At 43.5% G+C, this 20,089-nt stretch overlaps 4 protein-coding genes across 5 annotated transcripts in view; 1 reads left to right on the forward strand and 3 right to left on the reverse strand.

Moving 5' to 3' along the window:
- Positions 1 to 52: 52 nt before the first annotated feature.
- Positions 53 to 2,096, reverse strand: LOC135368562 (uncharacterized). Its single transcript, XM_064601941.1, has 8 exons — positions 1,989 to 2,096; positions 1,654 to 1,814; positions 1,537 to 1,592; positions 1,339 to 1,445; positions 936 to 1,285; positions 506 to 882; positions 267 to 446; positions 53 to 201 (listed from the first exon to the last, which is right to left on the reverse strand). The coding sequence occupies exons 2-8, from the start codon at positions 1,801 to 1,803 to the stop codon at positions 144 to 146; spliced, it is 1,278 nt and encodes a 425-aa protein (XP_064458011.1). The 5' UTR covers positions 1,804 to 1,814; positions 1,989 to 2,096; the 3' UTR covers positions 53 to 143.
- Positions 2,097 to 4,545: 2,449 nt separating this feature from the next.
- LOC135368571 (tetraspanin-5-like) lies at positions 4,546 to 18,026 on the reverse strand. 2 transcript variants are annotated; one of them, XM_064601951.1, is made up of 10 exons: positions 17,945 to 18,026; positions 15,664 to 15,807; positions 14,643 to 14,837; positions 14,490 to 14,564; positions 13,891 to 13,989; positions 13,049 to 13,177; positions 12,930 to 12,980; positions 10,668 to 10,784; positions 9,376 to 9,495; positions 4,546 to 7,972 (listed from the first exon to the last, which is right to left on the reverse strand). In XM_064601951.1, exons 2-10 carry the CDS (start codon positions 15,790 to 15,792, stop codon positions 7,904 to 7,906), a joined length of 984 nt encoding a protein of 327 aa, XP_064458021.1. In that variant the 5' UTR covers positions 15,793 to 15,807; positions 17,945 to 18,026; the 3' UTR covers positions 4,546 to 7,903. The 2 variants fall into 2 exon arrangements, with proteins under 2 accessions (XP_064458021.1, XP_064458020.1); XM_064601950.1 differs by lacking the exon at positions 9,376 to 9,495.
- Positions 15,957 to 17,101, forward strand: LOC135368572 (nudC domain-containing protein 2-like). The gene is made up of 2 exons (XM_064601952.1): positions 15,957 to 16,086; positions 16,460 to 17,101. The coding sequence occupies exons 1-2, from the start codon at positions 15,972 to 15,974 to the stop codon at positions 17,041 to 17,043; spliced, it is 699 nt and encodes a 232-aa protein (XP_064458022.1). The 5' UTR covers positions 15,957 to 15,971; the 3' UTR covers positions 17,044 to 17,101.
- The window catches only part of LOC135368570 (probable phosphorylase b kinase regulatory subunit alpha), a 94,471-nt gene continuing 92,238 nt past the window's right edge, over positions 17,857 to 20,089 (reverse strand). The window contains exon 35 of the mRNA XM_064601947.1: positions 17,857 to 18,026. Coding sequence (XP_064458017.1) covers positions 17,907 to 18,026 — 120 coding nt within the window. The 3' untranslated portion in view covers positions 17,857 to 17,906. The remainder of the gene's footprint in view (positions 18,027 to 20,089) is intronic.

Here is a 20,089-nt window from a genome sequence, read left to right on the forward strand (position 1 = left end):
GTGACCATGACGTCAGTTTCGCCGATCGCTCTCGTAAGTCCACGGGATGGAGTGCAAAGATAAACACGTGTTTATTAAGAGCAGCAGGACCGAAGATTAATTTATAACAATTTGGGAGAGGCAGAGAACGGCGCCAGTAGAGTTCATATCCGGGCAGAGATCGGGAAACGACCTTGTTTGGAAAGCTTCGGGATCAAGATTCTGCGGGAGAGATTTTTTGTTAGAAAGAGAAAGAGTTCGGTTATCTTAGAGAGATTAATACGTACAGTCCCTGGCGAATAGCTTTGTGCTCCCGTTTCTTCCAGATATCCATACGCTGTCGGATGGGAAGATGGTCGAAGTCGAATACCACGTCTTCGTCCGCGTCCTCCACGCTGTTCACGCAGGGTACACGGCTTGCCTTAGTCACCAGAGGGGTTGTAACTTCATCCAAGATATCCGATTGACTGAAAAAATGCCACCAAATTAAGGGGGGAAGGGGAAGTGGTCTCCATGCTTGACTTACGTGTGCTTCGAGAAAAGCTCTCCGAACTCTTCCTTTTTATATTCGTCGCCGCCCTTAGCGACCCCTTCGAGACTCATGAGGTCTTGAGGGTGAGGAACTGCCACATGAGCAGCGTGAACCTCATACCCGCCCTCAGCCATGTGCTGTCTCTCCAAGAACAGAGCTGCCCTATTTCGTCGTGGCAGGTCCGCCGCCCAGGGAGCTCTAGCCTGCACCAGCGGTGCAACGAACTCGCTCGTAGCGGTTGTCTTCTTCCGCGCGCCAGAACGCCGAACCACTGGAGGGATCATAGAGGACACCGAAGTGCGCATCTCGGGTACGGGCGGAGTGTGTTTCACTTCTTCGTTGGCCAGGCCTTCAGTCGATGTGCGCTTGTCCTTGTAGCAGACGAACCGTTAGGAAACATCAAGTTAACATCGGGAAGGCTTACCGATAAGTCTTTCGCTGCGTCCTTCTCAAAGTCGAAGCCTTCCATCGGTAATGCGCTCTCAACCGCTTCTTGATTGGAGACTTCTACTTCTGGTTCCATGAGCGGAGATGGCGCTTCCACGTCGGCAACCTGCTCCATAGAGAGCACGTCGTCGAGCTCGTCCAGTTGCGCATCTTCTGCAGGAGGCAGGGGCACCGGTTCATCTTCCATGTGGCTACTGGATTCCTCGGGCTGTTCAAGGTCCTGCTCCATACCCAAACGATCTTCCATTTCGGGGTCCTCGGGAATGGTCTCCAGGGGCTGGCTGTTGGCTTCTTCGTGTTCAAACTCGTTCTCTGATACGCTCAGGTCTAGAGTGAATGGATGTACTAAGCGGTTGACTAAGTGTTACACAACAGATTACCAAGCGGATCCGCGACAATGGTCTGTTTTGGGAGATCTACGTCGGAACTTCTCATAAATGGGCTGGAGGAAAGGTTCTCCGGACGTCCCGATCCATACAATTCCTCCCTGTGTATAAAGGTTGCATTAGAGAACCCCAGATAAAAGCCCTAAATCCCAGTGAAACAGGCAACAATCGCTGGTTACGACTGCGACTCACTCCATCGTCATCGGAGACTTCACAGGCGTCATCTCCATGAACGGGGCCAGCCGCGACTGAAAAAAGTAAACGACGAAGGTTAAACGTTCTACAGCGCGACAAGGAATGCACACTTACAGATCCAGTGTAATTTGAGCGGGCTAATTTAACTTGCACGGAAAGGTCGCACATCACGGCAGAATTTACGTTGTCCAGGAACTCCGGTTCGGTCTGCACCTCCACCTCTTCGGAGTCGTGGCTCCACTCAGAAATGCTCCAGGTGGCCATTTTTGGGTTGCCTACGCAACCGGAAAGGTAATGGGATCAACTTTCCATCCATCTACGTGGAAACCATTATGATCGGAGTGGACGCTATGGATTGAAATTCCGTGTGTAATCCCTCGGTAACTCTGTAATCCCTTGCTTGTACAGGGATAAGGCGTCGAAAACTGCAAAAGAAATCAAAAGCTCACCAATTAGGGATTGGGACGTCCGATCTCGATGAAGCCCTGCTGCTACTGTTCTGTCGCCGATAGAGAAGCTCGGACGGAACGTCGCACCACGCGCCACGAGCACATTTTTCTCGCGTCGTCTTTGTCACCTGCGTGGTAGGGAATGGAAAAATTTGTACAAGGTTTCAGATGTTTCGTCGCGGAGTCTCGCTATTAAGTACACGGACGTTCCGAGACCCGTACGATAGGATGTAGCAGTGGTGTAATACATACCCGTCTATTCGGACAGTGGTCTCAGGAATAGTGCTAACAACACGAAGCGGGATCAGTTTTGTCTAAGAACTCCAAGTTCCCAGTTTTATTTGGCGTTTTTCGCTGCGTCATTGTTCCTTTTCTGGTACTGCTTGCTGCATGAAGTGGGACGTGCGAAACGTTCCACAACATAACGATGGTATACATGTTACGTTGAATAAGAAGAGGACTTGGTCAAACATATTTGGTAAAACTTTAAAAACCCCAGTGCCGGGCAACACAAAAAGGACAATACGAACACAGCACTGATTCTTGTATTGATAATCGATGTTTAAAACTTTGTCCTGTTAATACTGCGACGGCGTTGACGAAAGAGATGACTTGGACTGATTGGCCAAACTTTAAATATCCCCCCCCCCCCCCCAGTGTCCGGAACAAATAAAACACAATTTGTTTAGAGTTTTTCCAAGCCGATTATAGTATCTTGTTTCAACGCAATGTAGACATTACGACGCCTCTGAAGCTGGTGACATTACGGGAGTAACAGCCGTTGATTTCTAGACACAGTGAAGCCTTGTTATAACGGGATCGTGAAATTCGATATAACCAGCAATTCTATAAAAGCGGAAGTGCCACAAAAACAGTGACAGCAGCACCGGAAACACTGCGGTAGCCTCAATAAAATATTCAAGCAACAAACAAACCTGCGAGCACTTTCGCAGCTTTTAAATTTATGTGAAAAAAATTTTGAAAAATGAAACGACACAAGCTAGGTTTGCCTCAGGCTCGCCTTTCGCAATATGCTACGACAGTACGTCTCTGTGTCTGAGAGACAGAAAAGTTTGGAGAAAGCACGTGACAAAGCGTTCTGTCCACTCGGAAAGCAGCAATAAGGGGACATTCGGAGACGGGCCACACTATGGTGAAAAAAGATGAAGCAACATGGACATCACGTGTAGTTGGTGGTCGTACTACTGAAAGAGCTCGCCAATCTCCCTTCATGTGGTTCATGGCCATTATCTCATTGGTAGAAGAAGAAGAGCTCGCCGTTGTGAGCCTCACAGAGGTGGGCAACGTCACGACTAACGTTCTGGGAAATGTGCGTTCTGCACAAACTTCTAACTGTGCCGACGTATGTCTGACTGTGTTTGTTGTGGTACCTTATTTGAGAGCGATCCAATGATACCGTTCTACATGCACGAGGGGAAAGGGAAAAGCTGAGGGGCTGCGTGAAAGGCTTACCTATACTTGCATAGCCTATATACGCTATGACAGTTGGCCAGCCTTTCGCGCAGCCCCTCCGCTTTTCCCTTTCCCCTCGTGCAGGTAGGACGGTCTCATTGGATCGCTCTCAAATAAGGTACCACAACTACACGTGGGGTTCACGTTGCTTGATCACCAGCTCGCGTGGCTCAGTGGTTAGCATGCTGGCCATGTCACGTCGAGACTGGGAGGTACCCCGGTTCGAAGACCGGTGCCAACCGTGCTGCCTGGGGTTTTTCCTGGGTTTCCCTCAGACTCTTTCGGACATATGTCGGCACAGTTCCCTTAGAAGTCGGCCCAGGACGCACATGACGTGACGTTGGCCACCTCTGTGAGGCCGACAACAGCAAGCCTTTCACCACGTTGCTTCACCTTTTCCACCAGCGTTGTGGCCCGTCTGCGAATGCCCCCTTATTGCTGCTTTCTGGGGTGGACAGACCTTTGTCACGTGCTTACACCAACCATTTTTTTCCTGCATGCGAAGCGCAGCGACGTACTGTCGTAGCGTTTACACTTGAATAGTCGGGTTCCATGCATGCATTTCGGTCGGGAACATTTCTAATAAAGCGATAACTAATACAAAAATTAAAAAGAGAGAGAGAGTTCGCTATAACGAAGTGTTTGCTATACATGAGGGAGATGTCACACCAGGAAGGCAGTCCCTCTCCTGAATGCTGTACTGCCCCGATGACAGATGCACGCAGCACCTTTTACGAAGACCACGACCTCACCGTTTGGGTCCTGAATAGCGGGAACAAGTACCGTTAACAAATACCGAATTATACTTAAACACCCAAATAATGTGGCATTAATGACCGCGAAGCACTTAAATAACAGCCGCACCTTACCAATATGGATGCTCACATGGTGTTTTTCCACCTCCACTCACGCGTGCACAGGTAGCTACCGAGTGTACTGCGTGGTACCACAGTCAAGGGACCGTCGTAACTCGGGTCCTGGAGTAAATTCATCTCCGCGGACTAGATAGGCCTCATAAGATATTGGTACGAAAGTATATGCATGCATAAAATCAATTGTCTGTATAAATGAGGTAACCTTTCAATAACTCTGGAAATTTTATTCACACACTTAGTACAGATAATGGCTGTACACGACTAGCACTGCAATTTTGTTTTGCCTATATGCACATGGGTCCAGTTTTAATTGATACGAGACCCATATGATTTAATATGGGATTTTTCAATAGGGAATGAACAAAGTAGTGTTGACAGGGTGTCACACTTGAAAGGGAGTAAATCAAACGGTTCAGACTACATGCAACCGTCAATGTGCCAAGCCTGCTTTTCTTTTGTACTAGGGAGGCGTTATAAATTTTGTAAATGGCAGCTTTTAGAGCGTTACATTTACATTGAGAATCTTTTTTACATTCCACTTATTTACCATAACTATTGCTTACGCATATCTACAAACAAAAAATTGATACAGAACAGTTATAAGGTTATTATTATTATTTATTATTATGCTAGGATCGATGAATCAGTGAAGATGCAACATATGCACAAAACAAGCTCTCGTCTCATTTCCAACAGAGAGTTGTCATTTTTTTTAAAGTAAATGTTTAGTTTTTAGTAGTGCAGGTGCTAATCGTGAAACTGAACTTCCAAAATTGTTCAGTTATTTTGTTCTCTTTAAGCTGTGTGAACAAGAACATTTTTTTGAAACATTACAAGATAGTGGCATGTGGAACAGCCCGATTGTATTGAATTAGACGTATACCCCCAAGGCACAACACACTTCATGAACTTCACCAAACCATCTAGAATTGACCACACGTATGAAACACAAAGTTTGGTTACCGCAATGCTTATCTATATTTCTATCTGCTCAGTCTGACTCAGATGTGACACCATGCACATTGGCTCAGTTATAATAAGCATTAAGAGGTGATCTAGAATTGCAGGAACTACAGAAATAAATATATGATACTGAAGCGTCTGCACATTACAAAGGAACAGCAATATGTTACGCAAGCTAATAACAACATGTGCACAACATTTTAACTACAGCAGTGCTCTGGAAGACACAAAATACTGGAGAAGTTATCAGAAAATATTGTGTGTTTGCGAACAGTGTTCTGGCAATCATCTTCCAGAGAAAGTAGGAAAAAGAAAAGTTCACTAACTACCACTTGTGCAGATTTTATACCATATCCAAGTCTCTAATTTAGTCATAGGTTTTTTGAAAAACTATTGCAGGGTGTGTTATAGCACAAGTGACACAGGGTGCAAAACATTTGGCACAGCACAGGAAACAGATACTTTTTTTTTCTTTTTACACTGTGAAGGCAGCATGGAAAAGGGAAGGGATCCGCCGTTAATATTGACCACAGATCTTGAAAGAAGCAGAGCATGTTAGAGACAGCAGTTGCAGATGCAAGAACAGAGTTAAAATGCTCTGCATACAACAGTTTTCTACGAGTACATGTTCATAAACGTCAGAACAGTGCTACACAGACATAGTAGATAAAAATAGTTATTTGTCCACATAAGCGAAATGGGGGTCACACGTACGATGTATTTATTTATGTACATTTGTAAAAGAAGCAGTTGTTCCAAAAGTATTCAAAGACAGCGCTGAGCAAATGGAGTAACGCAGCAGCCCGTTTGAAGCAACGCAGCTGCTGTATTTTGGGAGTTTCAAAATTATGGTTCAAACGAGTGTTAACATTTCACACCCTCCTAGGATGAGCCTCATGAAATGACAGCACTGTATAAACTACACACACACACACACACACACACACACTATGCTTAGGGCCCCGTGTTTTAGGGTAAAACCCGTTTTTACCCCAGGATTTGCACCATCGTCACTTAGGGTAAACCCAAAAACTAACAATTACGGGCACTGCCGAAATTAAGCACTGCACATTCAGCATGGCTGTTTTGTGTCTTATATCCATCTAAAGTGCAAGAAGTGCTTTTCTTTTCTATGTTTGAGCCCAAAAACCTGCTTTCCCACCAATATCACCCGATTTTTACCCTCCCCCTATTTTCAAAAACAGAATCCAAAAATACAGGGCCCTACCTATGCTCTTCAAGAAGCTGAAACGTCATCTTAAACACGTACAAAAGGGTTCCAGTTTGGTAGCAGCTGCATGTACCAACATTTTGTATGTAACAGGGGACACATGGCCTGTGTCAATCTACTGTTGAGCGTACTACGATACTTTGGTGTTGGAATACTCACTTTACTCACACACATGATTGGGGTGAACACGACACAAAGTTGCACTACACTTGTATACGCCTTCAACATTTTGTTCTTTGCACATTGAATATTTGACCCCTTGGTAGATAGCGTTCCAGAAATGTGCAATGCACAGATCAAAGGGAACACACTGACACAGACAGTGTGTCACCATTCCTGGCAGTGTCACAATGTACAGTGTGAAGTTACGTAACAGTAGTGTGCAAAGAGAGCAAACACTTTTATACACTACAGACACTAAAGGAGCAGCTAGCATAGTCATGTTAGGAACATAACATTCTCATTCTCCTATTTATCATCACTATTACACATGACGGAACGTGTTTATTTGCTCATACTCCATGTGATGGGCAAGGATTAAAATGTGTATAAACTAAAGTTTCGTACAAGGCATTGGAGATGTACATAGAACAACACTATCTGGTAAGAAGAGAGAACCCAATATAGTGCGTAACATTATTTTCTAACAAATGCCCACGTAAAGTCCACGCGACGGGAAGGTCCTGTACTGAGGACTGGTGCACACGGACATGTTTAGAGTGACGTGTGTGACGTTTTCTGTTGTTTTGGGTGAGGCACATGCTCCGTGTCCTCCTCCTACGTTTTGCTTCTGCTACTATGGTGTGTGTCGCCAAATTTCTCGAAAATTGTTCTACTGTCCTGAATGAAATTTTCGCAGCTGTAATTCTACAGTACTCGCAAGTAAAATTTCATATCTGTTTCTAGGTCAATCAGGCAGGACGTGGTGGTGGTATTCCGAAATATTAAGCAACATAAAGCTCTATACTGCACGGTAAGTCGCTCTCGCAAAATGCAATAAAACAGCGAAAATGTAAAATAAAATCTAGTTTGTATATACTCTCGATGAAACCACGAGTGCGAGGTTATGACAAGTACAGTGCTTTCATGAAATGGCAAACCAGTTGCCAGTTGTCGAACATCACTAGTTGAAAACACATACAATGCAAACACGTTATGTACAAGGTGCATGCCTCTTGCGCTTGCTTCGGTGGCCTTCGCGTCAAGTACCTTTTGGGGCCTTCGTGGTCACGAAGGTGCGAAGTCTCAGAAAAGGGTTATGAGAGCAACCTGGGCACGTCTGTCTTGCGTGCGATTTGGAGGCGGCATCAGTGGCGCCACTCTGGTGTCTGGAACCTCGTGCTCGCAAATTTCGCCCAGGCTTGAAGCGGATGTCAGTGCCACCGTGCCTTCTGTGCAAATATGTCTGCCCGTAAATTTTGAGCGAAACATATTCCTAAGATCTGTCGAGAGAAAAGTGGGCGGGAAAAAAGAAAAATAAGATTAGCCGACTGGTCAGGTGGAGCGATATTCGGGCACTGCTACTTGCAGCTAGGTTGGCACGTTTTTTATACTTCTCTTTCTGGTAGTTTCGAGGGACTCATGGCTTCGTGAAGTTTGATTTTTTGTAACGTATCTTTCAACTTCTTGTATTTTACGTTGCTGACAAAGGCGGGACAATAGTCTTCCTGGTGCTCCATGTGGACGAAATCTCATACCACAGCAGAGTTAGAGCCCCTAGCTCTCCGCAACTCTACAAAATTTCACAGAATTTGCCATGTCTCTAAGGACGAGCTGTTCTTCTCAGAACTGTGTTTTTCATGGAATTTTGAAATACATATTACACAATTATCTAAGGATTTCAATTGATCTACATTTTCACGGGTTAAACCAGATCATCCCGCTACTGCAATGCCTCACACGACTGATAGTGCCAGGACTTACACAGCTGAACGTGCCGTGATGAAAGAAAATTTAACGACAGGAACCACTGCACAGAAATTTCCTTGCGCACTGAAAACTTGCAAAAGGCTGGAGAAGCGTGCGGGACAAGTCGGTAAGCGATCTTAGGAGAATGCTGCAGCACTTTTTTGATTGTTTTCTCTTGTCCGCAGCATCCTGCGAATTCGTAAATCCTACTTTGCGGAAATGTTAATTTTCCACTGCAGAAAGCTGGGGGCCTTAGCCAGAATGCGCAAGATTCGCATGTGCATGTTTCGTCATGTAACGTTGTAGTGGATGAGGCTAGCACACATAGAAGGACAAGCACAATAGTACAAGTCTTTCAATGCCCCTGCCATCACTCAATGTTTCCTCCTCAGGTTCTAAGCAACCTTACACTTACGGATGTCAGTGGCTCTCGAGCAGCACAGCACTGTTCCCATAGGCACCTTCATGTTGAGTTACGACACCGATATAAATCAACGTCAATCAAAGACACAGTAGGCAACCTATGAATTCCCTCAGTGAACATTACACACTTCCACGGATTTTCTAAAAGAACCTGCAAAAGTTCGTGATTTCGCATTCTCCAAGAGCAGGTCAACGTGAGCACTGGTGTCCGCCTCCTGGCAACAGTGCACGCATCTTCCTAGCTTTCTGATATTAGAAGATGGCCAGCAGCTCTGGCGAGGGAGACAGAAATCTACCTTCAACGAGCAACGCTTCCAGCACCTGCACCCCATGATGCCACGCTTCTCAAACTAGGAATTAATTCTACGATACTTCCGCATCACGGAGAAAATACTTTGGAGGAGTACTGCACGACGCACGTGGATAGAAATGGCATAGACTTGGTACGATTCTCAAGATTCTCGGTTTAGTCCATGGTGACACTTTAAACAAGGTAGTCAGAATGAAAACCAACCTGAGCAAAGGCAACAACCAAGAGTGACCCTGAGAGGGGCACCAAGTTGGTTGCTATCCATTCCTCTCCGACATGTAGGCAGCCCTGCTCGTATACAATCTCTGACCTCCTCAATTTGCCCTAAAATAATACAGAGCATCGATTCCAATGCCTTACCCCAATTCACGCCTCTCATTCAAATTCTCCTTTGTGTTATTATTTTGGACAGAAAATTCCAAAGCCAGATGCTGCATGCTCTTGCAGGTGTTACCATTTAGATGGAGTCCTTTTGTCAAAGAACATCTCACCCTTACACCACGTGAGTAGCATTAGTTATACCATATCCACTTGGCGAGACAAAAACAAAGCTTACCTTAAGCTGCCTCGTAGCATGACTAACATTCCAACATTATCTGCTTGCTCACCAGCTCAAGGTTTTTACTGACTGTAGTGACTACGTGATGCTATATTGCTGTCCATGTGTGTGTGCATTACCTGCCATGCCACCTGCCTTGGCCCTCAAAGGTTGGCTGGCAGTATCTTTAAAATAAATAAATAAATGATACAAACTGCATAAATGCTGGCTAGCTGGGGCAGAGAAACCTCATACTGAAAAGCCAGAGTGTAGACATGCGGGAAAAGAACACAACACAGCCCATGTTGTGTTGTTTTTCTGTGTGCCTACGCTCTGTTTCCTTTAGTATGGTGCCCAAATGACATTATCATAACTCACATGGTTATGCGTACATGGTTAGGCCCTGTATTTTAGGGTAAAACCCGAAAAAACCCGAAACTGACTTCGCAAACTGCCAATTCAGCCACCAATACGGGCACCGAAGAACACTCGTTGGACATTCAGAAGCTGCGAAATGCGAGAAGCTCTCATTTTTTTATTTTCCACCTGATATCATCCGATGTTACCGTTTTACAAATCCTGAAATAAAACCAGAATTGTACCCCCCCCCCCCCCCAATGTGAAAAAAAACATAAAACCCGAAAACACAGGTCCCTAGTTATGTGTCATAAAAGTACTGGCCAAATGCCAACCTTAGAATTATCTATAACACACAGTATGGTAGTTATTCAACTAGCACGATAGTTATTCACACAATATTGCATTACCACAATCTGGCATAGTTTGTAGGATGCACAGAAAGCAATGCTTTGTGAAGCAGTGCTGTGGCTCTTGTGATGATGGGCCAGACAGCATCTCCGACTTCAATAACCAATACACTATGCACACGACCGATTACCGAGAACGTAGCAGTGCCTTGACGGAAGTGTTAACCAGAGAAAGGGAAGGATGGTAGTACCTGAAGCACTGCAAGTCCTACTGCTACACCCGCCACCGGAACGAGATTAGCCTCAATCCACTCCTCCCCCGCACGCAGGCAACCCTTCTCATAGATGACGTGAGACTTGTCACGTTGCTGCATTCCGCCCCGGGAACAACCAGCGGTAGAGTTAGTCAATACGAGAGACAGTAACGTAACATGACAAACGTATTACCGTAAACAAATTTGAGAGAGATAAAGATTTTAATACTTACCTTCAAGACCTGGAATCTTAAAATTTTCATAATGCATGGACAGCCACGTGTCACAAAGATTACGCATTAAAACCAAATGAAACGAGGATGACAGCGAAAATAAAAGAAAATAAAAATGCCTATAATATATGATGAATTGAAACTTTTTGCGCCAAATCTCCTATGCTCCATTCAAGTGCAAAAATTTCTCCTTGCCCTTTAATGCCTACAGGATGGTGCACCTAATTTGTCGAGGAAGTTGCGATACAATCTACTATAGTAAAACCCGCGGATAGCGATATCGCGTATAACGATATCCCTTGTAAAACGATGGTTCATCATGATTTTACCGTCAAAATATACATTGTTTCTATGGGGAAACGACCTGCGTACAGCGATGGAAACCATGGTTCAGAGTACTCGTAATACGATGTTGGACGCTGTCCCGTGCGCATAACCTCGCCGCAATTTTCGCCGCGATAAGATACAGTAGAATCTCGATTATACAAATCTCACAGGGTAGCGGAAAAAATTTGTATCATCCGAAATTCACATCAAAAGAATTGAACCAAAATAAAAATTGAGGCAAGAAAATAAACAGCAACATTTCATTTTCCAATACTGTCAATGTAAGAGGTAGGTGATAACGTTTTTGTGTCTCCGTATTTGGCCAATGCTGCTCAAATTCGCGAGATGATTCAAAAGGCCTAGCACGTGCTTTCCACCCGCGAGTCGCGCGACAGGGTTCTAAAGCGAGCTTCTCCTAGGCATTAGGTGAAGCAGACTTGCGGAATGGTGACGTGTAGTGTTGCCAGAAGTTGTCCTGATATGTTCCCTGGTTCCCTCCACGAGTTCTGGTCGTTGTTTTCCCAAGCCAGTGCAATGTCACACAGCTTCAAGTTTTTTTTAAGCATCTGTTTCTTTTTCGTTTGCTACACGCAGGGTGGCACGCGACTTTTCGGGGACACGCTATTTAGGTCAGCCCTTGTTTAACGATGTACCCCGTATAACGATGGAATTCGCGATTACTGTCAATATCATTATACGCGGGTTTCACTGCACTTTGCATATGCAATATACGTAGGGTCTAACATTTTCCGGCTAAACCCAATTCCTCCTGATTATCCCCTCCCGAATTGGTTTAGGCCCAGCTCGGGTTAACCCCCCCCCCCCCCCATTCCTGTCTGAATTCAGATCACGTATCAGGTAGTTCCCAGTATCACGAGCACTATACAGTAGCAATTTCTATGCATATCTGCCATAAATATTACCTATTTGAGGGCAAGAATGAAGCATGCAAGGCATGTATGATGTTACAACACATGGCACTCGCGGCGTATATGTATTTTACCAGCACATGCACTTGAACTAACCCGATGACACCCTATTTCACCCAGAAAGGTTAAAAAATAGCACCGCATTTTTTCCTCCCGAATCTGGTAATGACATTTAATCCGAAAAAGTCAGACCCTAAACATATGGCACGTGACACAAATAGTATATCTTTGTCAAGTTATGAGGGGGGTATTCCTGCAATTTAGCTTTAGCACAATAGGCTCTTAGAACAAAGTTTGCTTGCTGTGCAAGTGTCGTCTCCTGACAATGGGATGACATCATGCCCTATTGGTTTGTAGGCTGCTGTGATGTTCTGATACATAACTCTCACACAAAACAACTTCGAATAACATTATTCGAAAGGCATCTACAGTCAAATGTGAAACATGGCACGACATGATATAGAATGGACCCCTTTTCTAATTGCTTACACGCATGTGTTTATTAGCATTAGCATCTTCTTAGCACTGTTTGTTTGTTTCAGAAAGAGTTTGCAGATGAGCCACTGGGTATTGAAATGACAAAAAACATGGAGGATACTTCTGACGGCTGGACTGAATTATAGTTCTTCCAGGTTTGAATTTATCTACTAAGCAGCGGAAAGATTAGGAAAGGGGTCCACAATTCAGAATTTCCACAAACTAGATCATTATTTAACTGAAATGCAGCGAAGCAGGCCACAGGTGAGGAGCAGTCATTTAGCAACACTTACATAATCCGATCTTCTTACATCGTAGCCACACTGCTTGTTCTTGATGAGTTCCTGAAAAGTAATTTTATGACATACCAAAGCTCTCTGTCGCTTGACACCCGAACATGGTTTCAGCTCACGTTTGGTTGGCGCTTGCAGCAGGAGAAAGGCACACCGCAAGCCTCACGACTTCCAACCTCCACACTTGAGCAATTGAAGTAGATGTTCATGTCCCAGTCCTTGGGCCCTTCTATTCCACAGCATCCGAGCTGGACCAAAGAGAGAATTATCACTGGACAAGTGGTCTGCCATCAACAACAACAACAACATTACGGTTGGAGTGGTTCATCCCCACAGGCAATACTCCATCCAACAGTGAAGCCTTCTTTAATATTCGCAAGCTTTCGTGTCTAAATTTTTTCAGGTACAAGACGTTTGGGCGAATTATCACTTATACAAATGTCTTGTACCTGAAGAAATGTAGGCTACTACTACATAAAAAATTGTGAATATTTAAGAAGGCTTCACTGGACTCTGGCTGTTTTCTTCACTTCCCTATGCTGAATTCCAAGACTAAAAAAAAAAAAAAAAGCCAGCACATCTTACACTGCACTCAAAATGAAGCAATACTCAGCACTCAAATCTGCCACGGCATAATTTTGTGTTTATGGTTCAAGCACGATTTCACACACTATTTGTTGTGTGCGCGTAGAGCATTCCGTGGATTGAAACAGAGGGAGAGAGAGATTATGCGTTTAATGGCACAAAGGCAACAAAGGCCATACAGCGCCAAAACTATGGTGAGTGTGTGGGAGATGATTATGGGAGAGATAATGGTATTGAAACAGCTTGGTCCAAAAAGAGAGTTGGATGAGAGTGCAATACCAAAATCCATTGTATACTTCACGCATCTTAAATTCTCAAGCACTGCAATCACAGCAAACACAGCGAATGCTATAACAAAATGAAGAATGTTCCCTACCCACTGCTCTTGTATCCAGTCGATAAGGTTTTGTCTGTCGGGGTCGTCCCTGTAGAAGACAATGAAGGCTTGGAAGCCATTGGTCGCCTGAGACTTGATCTGAAAATTGTTTGTATATTGAAGTATAAGTAAATGAATCGTAAGTAAACAGTGCTATTAATGACTGGCAATCCTTACGGTAAGTGAAATCTCTTTGAACAGAACCTGAAGGGAGGGGGATAATTTGTTCCAGCTACTGACAAGATCTGGTGCAGAATGTTAAATGCTGTCACTGATCATTTCCAGAGATGCACAAACACTGTAGCAAACACAATTTACAATGACAGGGTCACTTCCAGATTGTCATAAAGCTTAGTGCTCGCCTCTAAATTGGGATCTGTTTTTCTGTATCATGCTGTCCATAACTGAACGAACCAATAGGAACTTTGAACCGTTCAAGTCAGTTCAGTTTCCTGTTCCATTTACGTTGAGATGCCAAAATTCTGCATCCAATTAATGGAAATATTTTTGCATAGCCCGAATTCCATAACCAAACAACTTCATAACAGTTGTTCCGTTTAAATGTGTTCCAGTTAGCAAGACGCCACTGCATTGCTTACCCAGTCCTTGAAGATGAATCCCAAAATGCCTGCAGTCATTTCCAGGAGCAGTAAAATTCCCAAAAATATGGCATACTGGAATTCACATGACATCACATGAGAGGGAAAAATTATAAATTGTCGTTATTAAATTTGAGAACACAAGGTGCTTACAGCGGCCAGCAAGCAGGTATTTTCTCTCAGGGCCCCAACGCATCCAGTGAATCCGATGATGAATGTGATCCCTCCAATGACGATGAGCACAAAGGCTGGGTCTAAAGCTATATTTGTGAGCCTACTTAGGTTATTGAATATGTCCTTTTCAGTCCATGCCCAGACTCCAACGACCATTATGCTCAAGCCCATCAGCTATGCGAAAAGAAGAGACAAAACTGCACGTCAACTTCAAAATCTAGTGCTTAAAACTGTACTTGATACAGGTGTGCCCCGATGTTTCCTTTTAGTATTGAACGATTATAAGTTCAGCGCGATAAACGAAAAAAGAAGAACGAACAGCTGAAAAACTGCTATAAAAGAAACGCTCCAAAAGGTGCCCCACCTGATGCACTGAACCATCCAATTATGCTCAATATCCGGAAGTGTACTTCCGATTTGAACGAAGCTAAAACATCAGGTACACACGGAATTATGGTCACGCCCTACTATTCATCATTATTTCAGCACTGTGAATTCGCTTCTTCGTGTCAAGTGCTTTTCAAATGGAGATCAATGAAACAACCTCTTGAAGCAGTTAATAAAACGTTGCAACTACATGCAACAGCATGACAGCACTAATAGCAAGATGATAGCTTTGTGAAACGAATATTAACATTCTTATTTACGTTTACCACTAATTTTGCACGTAAAATTTGTGTTGCGCCTATTTACAGGTACGCTGAATCGCCAATGTTTTCCAAGGGGCACATGAATCATTGATATCTTCTGGGCAATCGTCATCTTGAACAACTCCCAGTAGGCCTGCACCACAATGACAACCGTGATATCCTAATATTTCCACTTTACACCTCCATGACAATCAGGAAAACAGAATAAATTGGTTATAGCGGTAAATATCCTGCATGCAGGGCGCGACAAAAGAACGCAGGATTCTGATAATTCTGTGATGACACATAGGTCGACAACCGGAATGCCAATGCCCCTTTTCTGTTTACAAAACAAACCTGAGCATACGCACCCAGAAGATGACATTGAATCCAAATATGAGATACTTCAGGCAACAGCTGATTTCACTTTTGTCCCTTCTATGTTTTCGGACAGGCATCCTGTTTCCGTAGCGTTCAACTTCGTCCCCGTACGGAGCCATTTCGCTGTGACATCACTGACGCCAGCCAGTTAGTTTGGCAAGCAGTTTCGGAGAAGAATGAGGAAAACAAAAGAAAAAAAAATATAGTGTTTGCGAGTCAACTGATATTAATGTTGTCTGTAATTAATTAATAATTTTGCTTTAAAACAGGTCATTTCCTTTCCCAAATCTTTTTACAAATGCAGGCACGATACGAAACCAGACATTTAGTTAAACTAGTTAAACGGCTGTATCAGCTGGCCCTCATTCGACGACGCTGTCAGATCTCGGAGTTTCGGTTTGTTTCACGTGCAGGTATGTGAGTAAGATTATTATTACGTGCTTGCTGATACTAACTGTGCATTTCTGCATGACCCGCGCATCCACTTGCACGAGAACGATTACGAGCGCTGGTTCTAGCGACTTCTGAACATGTTTTAAGTATAGCATGCTTCTGTGAAAGTCTCACTGATCACAATAAGTGTCGTTCATCGCAAATTTCGTGACCCCATTGCTCATTGGCAGCTAATACGGAAGAGTTTTCGCATTATACTGTTCATTATCTGGATGATCTACGTGCTCACACATTTGCACCCTTGCAAGCTGTGTCAAACTCTCATCCTTCCATGCTAGAGTCTAAAGTTACCCGGCACACTTCACGTGACAGCTCTTTCCTTCTTTCTCTTAGATGTGACGAGCAGAAAAAAGGCCATGCCTTTGTCACATTTTGAAGAAAAGAGTGGTGCTGTTGTCTGCCCGACTCCATGGGGAGGCTGGTGGCAAACGGTTGGAGAAGTTTTCGTTGAAGTCAAAGTTCCCAAGGGGACTCGAGGCAAACAAGTCTCCATTGCCATAAAGCCAAAGCACATAAAGTGCGTGGTACACGGGAACACAATATTTGAGGGCAATCTGTGCAGAACAGTTGTAGCCGACGAGTGCACATGGACTATTGAAGAGCAAGAACGTGTCACGTTACTCCTTGTAAAGTCTGAACCGGCCAGTTCCGAGAAGGTCTGGGAATCCCTTCTCGAAGGACGGGTTTATGCTCCAGAGCCAGTGGTGATGCACGAAATGATGAAGAAACTAGACTTGGAAAAATTCCAACTGGAAAATCCAGGGTTTGATTTCAGTGGTGCAAAGCTGGATAAAGCTTATGACAACATACCAGGAGTCCAATCAGCTGTAGAAGCTGAACAACTAACGATGCTCGACAAATTTCAACAAGCAAGAGAAAAGTCTGAGCAGGATGGAAATTCTGATGTTATCTCCTAAAACACAGCGTAATTTGTATTTATACGATGAGGTGGTCAATAAATGTTTTAGAAACTAATATTTCACTTTCATTAGTAATGGGCACTGGCATTAGTATTGATGAACAAGATATCTGTTCAATATATCCATGCATTAGTTGCCTAGAAAACACTAGCCTGTATCCACAATAGTGCAAGGAATGTTTTCGCTTAGTGGAGTAAGAAATCTTTCATGGCTAGATTTTGCATTTTTCGTGATGAACAGAGTGATCAGCACATATGCATGACAGTGCTGTTTAGAGTGAGTTTGCTGCTACCTCTTGAAAACCTCTTAAGTTTCTTACTTACTCTCAAACTTAAATTTGAGTTTGATACCTCTATTCACTACACATCTTGTGCAGCATTCAATGCAAATAGACCAAGCATACACTTTTTACGAAAGTCGACAAAGGACCAAGACCGACTTTCTATTATAACTGTTATTGCCACCATAGTTTTAATTCACTCCAGATAGTTTTGCATGATATTTTTATACACAACACAATTTTTTCTAAATGTGGCAACTGATCTGCCGTGTGTATTATTGCCAGCAAAAGCAAGCTACATAAACCACGATAGCCATACTGTAAGATTCAAGCCACCATAACCAAGGTAGTGGTGGGGGACAAACCCCCCCCCCCCAAAAAAAAAAGAAAAAAAATCATACCTTTGGTACTGCATTTGGGAGAGGGAAATACTTAGGAAATCTTCCTCCCTCATTTCAAGTCCCCACAAAATCCCTCCCGAAACATTTTTCTGGCTACCCCGCTGGTGACAAAGTATGGTCAGAGCAGTGTACACATAGTGCCTTTTACTTTCCACTACGTCACTCAACAGCTGATGCGTTCAAATGAGTCTAGTACATATATGATATATTTTTTTACCTTGACTACTCAGAATACTGTACATAGAAGCACAGAGGAAGGGGTGTTGGGGTACCAAAGACCAGAAGGCAACACACAACATCTGCAAAGTACAAACGACACCGTTCAGATCATAGTTTTCTGAAGAAATGACTTGTGGCACAATTGACTTCATCATTTTGTCCTTGCTTCCATAAATATGCTCTTCTTGCAATATATATATATTACTCACAGTGGGTAAAAAAATCTATGTGTCGTTAGATACAGTGTAATCAAAGTTGCATGTAGAGCATAACACACAGTGCACACAGCTGGAGCGATGGCAATTAGTGAAGTTTTGATACGATCACATGCACTGCTCCTATGCCTTTTGTAAGGAAAGGCTTCAGGACACAAGGGCTACATTTGAAAGAGAAGAATTATCGAGGAATTTACCAGATCTCAGATGAAGAACAGACAGTCTTAATGCTTCTAAGGAAAACACATTATGAATCACTTGGACAAGAAACATTTTCTGTGATTCTTCGTGCGGCTGACTACTTTACAATTTTCTTTAGAGATCCTCAAAAGAAGCCGCTCAGACGAAGTTCACAACAGAGAAACCAGACACTTAATAGACCTTGGCACACCCTGACCAAGTCTCAAGTTTTGTACAGAACAGTACCACACATGACAGCATAGAGATCTGCCAAAACAGTGCATAGGTGGAGCTAGAAAGACATTGCTTGTGAGCTTAGTGAAAGGTGTTGGTTTATTACCAACTAAGGACTATATGAAGGCAGTTCCCCTTCAGAGCTCTTGTAGCTGTTCTTTTTTTCTTTTTCCTGGCATTCTAATGACAAAGAGCGATGTTTTATGTTGCAAGACAGTATTACACTATAAGAAAACTGACTATTTGAATTGGTGCACAGCTATGGACTGATGTGTATCAATATGGTCGGATGCGCAATGTACCACGGTGAGCAGAGGTGCTCACATAAAATTGTGCTCCGCATGTACATTGATACACTTAGGTATGGTACATGTCACCACCATGGGATGAGAGGATTTCCCACCACCTCAATGAAGTTCATAGCATGTACCAAAGATCTGTTGCTTTAAAGGGACTGTAAAGTGAATGGTAGACCTATAGAAACTGTGCTTTTCGGAAAGGTTGCAACTTTGGACGCTTCAGATATGTAACAGCTCTGCTGTGCATTGAGCAATTTTCCAGTAATCTAATTTCAAACATTACTGTGCCAAGCAAAGTTTGCGGACTCCAAGACTCTGCGACTTGCATGCCATCTATTGAGAATGTGAGCGATTAGGCAAGCCATCTGGCAGGTCATGGACAGCTGCAATGTGCACTTCGTTGTCGAAGGTGCACAGTTAGTGCATCCTAAAACATCGTAAACGAGACATCTGTAGAAATCGCCTGGATGCGAGGTTTTGCACGCAGGAGCGATATCAAGCACCTTGCACAGCTTTCATCGTCTGGTCACTCTACTCATGCTGGGACCATGGGTAATGACACAGAGGCGGAGAGAGAGAAAGGCCAACAGATGGCGCACATCTCGCAGATACAGCTTACAACTGTTTACACCGAACTTATCAAGGGTTGCTATTATTCTTCAAAGCAGGTCTGATAATAATTAGTAACCTATCTCTAATGCGTCACGTAGTAACTTTGATATTGCGTGATACCTGATCGCCAATCACGAGCGGGATCCCACCGTTTTCCTCGGCAAATGTAGAAGGTCACCACTGTTAAGTTTCTAAAAATGTTCAAAACATAATTAGTATATGAAAAGTGTGAAGAACTGAGAGGTGATTTGTATGTGTCATCACAAAGCAAAGTTCTGAATTACGGTATCTTAAAATATGGTGGTTATATTTCACTTTACAGTCCCTTTTAAGTACAGGGTGTGGCTTCATGGTGATTTAAATACAAAGTATGTTTCCAAAATTACATGGCAAAATGAAAGTTAAGGCAGGGCTTGCTACTCATGTAGCATAGAGCTTTCAGATCACAAATCTGCTACTACTAACTTGATGAGATCAATCTCAGAGTGTAATAATGACTTAACACATGAATATCTCTCTGGCACCAGACTAGTAATACAGCTGCACCCAGATTGGACAACAGAGTTTTTTTTCTCCCCTCTAAACCCTCAATATTGTGGTTTC

The sequence above is a fragment of the Ornithodoros turicata genome, chromosome 9 (assembly GCF_037126465.1).
Source record: "Ornithodoros turicata isolate Travis chromosome 9, ASM3712646v1, whole genome shotgun sequence".
NCBI lineage: Eukaryota > Metazoa > Arthropoda > Arachnida > Ixodida > Argasidae > Ornithodoros > Ornithodoros turicata.